The 5,653-nt window shown below is 33.1% G+C and overlaps 1 protein-coding gene across 1 annotated transcript; it reads right to left on the reverse strand.

Annotated features, from left to right (window-relative positions):
* Positions 1-872: 872 nt before the first annotated feature.
* LOC137816940 (methionine gamma-lyase-like) lies at positions 873-5,417 on the reverse strand. The gene is made up of 2 exons (XM_068620122.1): positions 4,293-5,417; positions 873-1,559 (listed from the first exon to the last, which is right to left on the reverse strand). The coding sequence occupies exons 1-2, from the start codon at positions 5,038-5,040 to the stop codon at positions 988-990; spliced, it is 1,320 nt and encodes a 439-aa protein (XP_068476223.1). The 5' UTR covers positions 5,041-5,417; the 3' UTR covers positions 873-987.
* Positions 5,418-5,653: the final 236 nt, after the last annotated feature.

Below are 5,653 nucleotides of genomic sequence, written 5' to 3' on the forward strand. Positions count from 1 at the left end.
ATAAAAAAATTAACAAAAAGAAAAAAAAAATAGTTAAGGAAAAAGTGGCATTGGTGATCCTTCAGATGAAATTATTTAGTAAAAATTTATTGGTATAGTAAAAAATCATGATATAAAGTCATCATTTATTTAATATATATATATAGAAGAGAGAGAAGAGAAAAAGTTTTATTTCCTGATGATTTGAGAGAAAAGAGTAATGTTTTGTGTTTTTTAAAAGTTGTTGGATTATACAACAAATATTCTAGTTCAAACATTGACGTGATACTTAAGCGATATAATAAAAATAATAATATGAGAAATGTTTGAGAAAAAAGAGACTAAACTAGTTATCTTTCCTATATACAACTAGTGTTGCTCAAGCAACATGCATAATCTTTTTAAGGATGAAATGCAGATGCAGTTGTGTATGTGTGGTGTGTTATAGGTCCACATGTGAAGTGCGCACTGGTGTGTCTGTGTGATGTGTGTAGTATGTTATATTGAACATTAATTGCCTTAGTTATCTTGCACAACAATATGAGTCCCCCTTCTGATTTTTTTTTTTCGATGTTTCTTTATCCTTTTTAAAGTTAGTTGCCTTAATTTGTGAGTTTGGGCCCGGAGAGAGAGGTACCCAGAGTCAAGAATAAAACGTTTTACATGAAGTATATATAGTTGGGAGAATCCAATTCCGTTTGAAATTTTGTAAGAATTGTTTATTTGATTTAAATCCGATGATAATAGACATTTGAAAATATATAGAACAGAAATTAATTTGATATGATATTTTATGTTTTTTTTTAATTTTTATAAACTGGTGAAGCCACTAAGAAGTATCTAACTAAAACTAATATATATTTTTGAGTGAAGAGTTTGAGAGAGAGAAAAAATAGAAAAGTAAATCGGTATGCATTAGAGAGAATAGAAAAAGTTCTGATACAGAATTAACTTATTACGCATACTGTTATTAGTTTGAAAGCATGAAGAGAGAGGTGCTAATGCGATTCAATTCTTAAAGGGAGGCTCCTGAAGCCTAGTTAGGGCCTTGTCGAGCTGGGCCCATTTCTGTTCCAAGGTGCCAATGTACCCAATGGACATTCTCACAAGCCCAGGTGAAATTCCAGCCAGCTTCTTTTCCTCAGAGTTCAACTCACTGCTTGTGCTACTTCCAGAGCATGACATGAGAGTCTCATAGTACCCCAAGCTCACCGCCATGAACCCAAACTGCCCATAGTTCTGCAAGTGGTTCATCAACCGATTCGCCCTCTCCTCAGTCTCCATATCCACGCAGATAAGCCCACCGAACCCGTACTCAGCGTTATGCATCGACTTCAGTAACTGGTGCTGTGGGTGCTCCTCCAGGCCCGGGTAGATCACCCTCAGGCCCATGCTTTTCAGCCTCCTTGCGAACACTAAGGACCGCTGACTGTGCTCCTTCATTCTTAGCCCAAGGTGCGGGATTCTCTCTGAAAGTTCGAATGCCACCTTTGGGTTCATCGTAGGGCCCAAGAGCATCAAGGCCCCTTGTTGCAGGTCCATCATCTTGTTCACCAGGCTTTCAGGCCCACACACAGCCCCTATTACGTTTTCAATCATAACCATTATCAAATAAAATATTATTTTCTCTTCTGTTAGGATATGGAAATATTTTTCTTACATCCTCCTTTTCTACACTTTTTCTAAATCTATAATTTTTATTGCTTTTGCTGTTCTATTTATCGCTTCTATCAAAATAGTTTAACATTTTCTACACCAAATGCATTTGTAGATATATAACCTTTTGTTAATTTTATTATTTCTAAAAGGATAGAATTTTGTTGTAGTAAGATACTACATATATCAGTTTAATAAACAATAATAGCTAAAATTGTATTTTTTATATATATGTAAGTAAAAATATATTAAATGTTGTGAGCATTGAAAATAAGTTTTATTTTATTTCTATTTTTTGTGGTTAAAACCAAGTCCTTTTAAAAGCAAAGTAACACGTGTACCACGTCAGAAAGAAGGGAGCAGAAAGTTTAGCCAATTCACGTGATATTGAGGTCAGTAATCCAGGGCCACACTAACATCACATCAGTTCAAAAAAGAAATATTCTATTTAATATATTAAGTGGTAAAATTATTGCTAAACTTACTATGAGTATATAAGAAATAAATTAATAAAAGTATTATTTAATTGTGTAATATTTTTAAATTTTATGTATGATCATTTTAATTTAATATAAAAGTTACACTAAAAGAAGAAGAAAATAAATAAAAATATGATAAAGGGTATAAGATGAAAAAAAAAAGTATGATATAACTATTGTATACGTTCATAAATATAAAATAAGACATGTTTGACAATTAATTAAAAGAGATATTTGAAAAAAAAATTGCATAAAGTTTGTAAACAAACTTCAACAAATGTGTTTCATAGCTGTAAAAGAAATATTATTTTATAGATATTTAAGCATATACAAATAATTATAGTTTATAAAGAAACTTAAAAAAATTTGTTTTAAAAACAACCAAAATTTGAAATCCAAACACTGATAGGTTGTGTGAAATAATTTTCTTCTAATTGCTTAGCTGAATAATAATAAATTCAATTGTTCACATCCAATATAGTAATTAAATAGAGTGCTCAGCTTCTAGACAAGTCTAAACACTTCTAAAAACTATTGACAAAAATATAATTAACTTTATTTTCTCAAAGAGTAGTTTTTAGAAATTATTGTAAAATAAATTATATTTATCTTGTAAATTAAATTAACTTATGCACGTATGTTATAAACAATTTTTCATTAAATGAAAAATAAAGTATAAGACAACCTAATTCAATTTTTTTTGTCCTAAAACTATTTAGCAAAATTCATCTAAATAGGACTTTAGTGCGGTTGAAGAGTTTATTTGGTGTTATAAAATATTTAAATATATGGTCAATTTTAAATTTATTTACTTTTATAATATATTATAAAACTCATACAATTCTGGTTGACAATAAAACTATAATTACACTGACATGCATAATGAATTCAGGAAATGTTTGGGAATTAGTTTTAAAAAACAATGTCATTTACTTTAAAAAGTTTATGACCCCACTTCCAACTTTCCAACGCTGCAGGAAAAGAGAGTTGTTGGAACAATGACAAACTACATTATCATATTTTTTAATATATCCTCACACAGTCGTGATATACTTTCATTAGTCCATCAACTGCTAAGGATATTCCTATCTTAAAAATCACCAACCCTAATTTTCATCTTTTGTTTTTTACTTTCCTCCATCTCCTTTTTCTCCTTTTTATCTCTTCTTTTCTAATTCTATCTACACTGTTCAGAGTTATTACAAAATTACAATAATAAATAAATAATAATATACTATCTTGTGTAATCTAAAATCACATTTATCATGTTATGTTTTTAAAATTCATCCTACGTAGTATAAAATAATTAATTTTTTTTTATTAAGTAGTAATGATACTTCAACATGTGAGATGGGTACACATCATTATCAGGATAAACTCGATTAGTTGTCCTATGTAGATTCGTGATCCATAAAAAGTAGTTGTTTTATAATTATTTTATTTTAAGAACATTTTGTAAAGATACCCCTAATAAACTCAACAACACAAGGCAAACAATTTTTTTTAAGGGATTGTTTTGTTTATATGCCTAGTTGTTTATGCCTCTAACTTTTATCTTTCTTTTTTACCTCAATTCTATTTTTGTCAGTAATCATTTAATATAACTACAAATTTCTCTCTTTTTCTCTATTTTCTCTATATTCCTATTGGTATCTTTATTTGTTCATTCAATACATGTGTAAATTTCTATGTTTTTTTCCTCCTTTATTATATTTATAGATTTTCATCTTTTCACACTTTCTTCCTCGCCTTAAACTTAAACTGAGAATAATGCTTTTACCTTCTATAAGAAATAAAAAAATTATTAAATGTATCAACTAAAATAATTAAATATAAAAATATTAATTTGAAGAGGTAAAAAAAAAAGATGTCATGTAATTTTTAATAATTTTACTGTTTATTTTTAATTGATAGTAAATACATCTAATTTTGATTGTCAAACTAAGGGAAATAAATTGTTACATATTTTTTTTCATAAAATTGTTGGGTTGTGTATAGCAGTATAATAAAGACGAGTATCTTGGGACAACAAAATTACTGTTAGGGTGATAGAGATGTAACAGTAATTATTTATTAATAATATTATTTATTTATTTAATATTAATTCATTGATTCAGTGGTGAATAAGGAAGACTGGAGAAGACAGTGAGAGAGAGAAAGAGGAGAGGACAAATATACCTGCGATTATATCGGCCCCACCGCTGATGAACTTGGAGATACTGTGAACCACCACATCAGCACCCAGACGCGCCGGGGAAAGCACCATAGGCGCGAACGTGTTGTCTACCACCACCGTCACCCCCTTCCGGTGCGCTATACGGCACAGCTCCGGTATGTTCGCCACCGTCAGAGTCGGGTTTGAAATCGATTCGAAGTAAAGCACTTTTGTTTTCCCCTCCACCATCGCGTCATCCACCATCTCAAGATCCGTCACCTCCACGAAGCTTGTTATTATCCCGCACGTGCGTGGAAAGAAGTGCGACAGCAGTGCGTGGGTCCCGCCGTACAACGTTCTTGACGCCACCATGTGTTCCCCGTGGCTGCACAGCTGCAACAGCACAGCGGTAATCGCCGACATCCCGCTCGCGGTGCAGTACGCCGCCTCTGTGCCCTCCAGTGCGGCCATAAGGCGGCTCAGGTTCAGCACCGTCGGGTTGAAGTGGCGACTGTAGATGAAGAAGTCGCGGTCAGGGCCAAGTTCGCCGTTGAACATGCGTTGCATCGTCTCCGGCTCCATCACCGTGAAGGTCGCAGATGCCTCGATGGACATGTTCACTCCACCGTGCTCCCCGAACTCGTGGCGCGCGCTGGCCAGCGCCGCCGCCGGATCCGCCTCGGCATGTAGCATGAGCTTCTTGGAGTCACCGGCGTCGGCATCGTCGGAGCGGTTGCGCTTCTGAGTGGCCAAAACGTACGTGTCGCCCATTGATTGTAGTGGTGGTGTTGGAAAAAAAAAGTTTGTGTTGTGAATAGTAACAGCGAGTGATGCCACGAAAGCTGTAGTTTGTTGTACAAATTCAATTTGAGCTTAACTTCTTCTATTTATAATATTTCATCGAAGTTCATTTATTAATTCTAACTCCATTCAGCTCAATCTTCCACGTTCCTCCTTTTTCTGCAGGATGTTACTGCTGGAACATCTCATCCTTATGACCACGTGAGGGGTTTTAATTTTATGAAAATAATTATGTTTTAATATTTTTAAAAATAGAGTTATCTCTTCACAAGCAGAAAATTTTGACAAGTACGCTTACAATTGGTAGGACTTGTTAAGGGAGAGGATAAATTCAAAACTTTAAGATCATGTGGCAGAAAGAAAAGTAAGTTAATAAAATAAGTGTAAATAGAAAGTGCGAATAAAAACAAAACAATAAAACTTGTGAGTTATGTGTCTTCTTGTTAACGTTCATCAAACTCATTCATTTTAATTATTACTTTTTTCACACCTATCAAAGAAACTTGAAGTGGAGCGTTCATCTTATCTAAGTTGAGTGTAATCTATATAAATAGTATGCGGGAAGATTCATCGGATTCTTCTT

The sequence above is a fragment of the Phaseolus vulgaris genome, unplaced genomic scaffold (genome assembly GCF_000499845.2).
Source record: "Phaseolus vulgaris cultivar G19833 unplaced genomic scaffold, P. vulgaris v2.0 scaffold_14, whole genome shotgun sequence".
In the NCBI taxonomy this organism is placed as follows: Eukaryota; Viridiplantae; Streptophyta; class Magnoliopsida; order Fabales; family Fabaceae; genus Phaseolus; species Phaseolus vulgaris.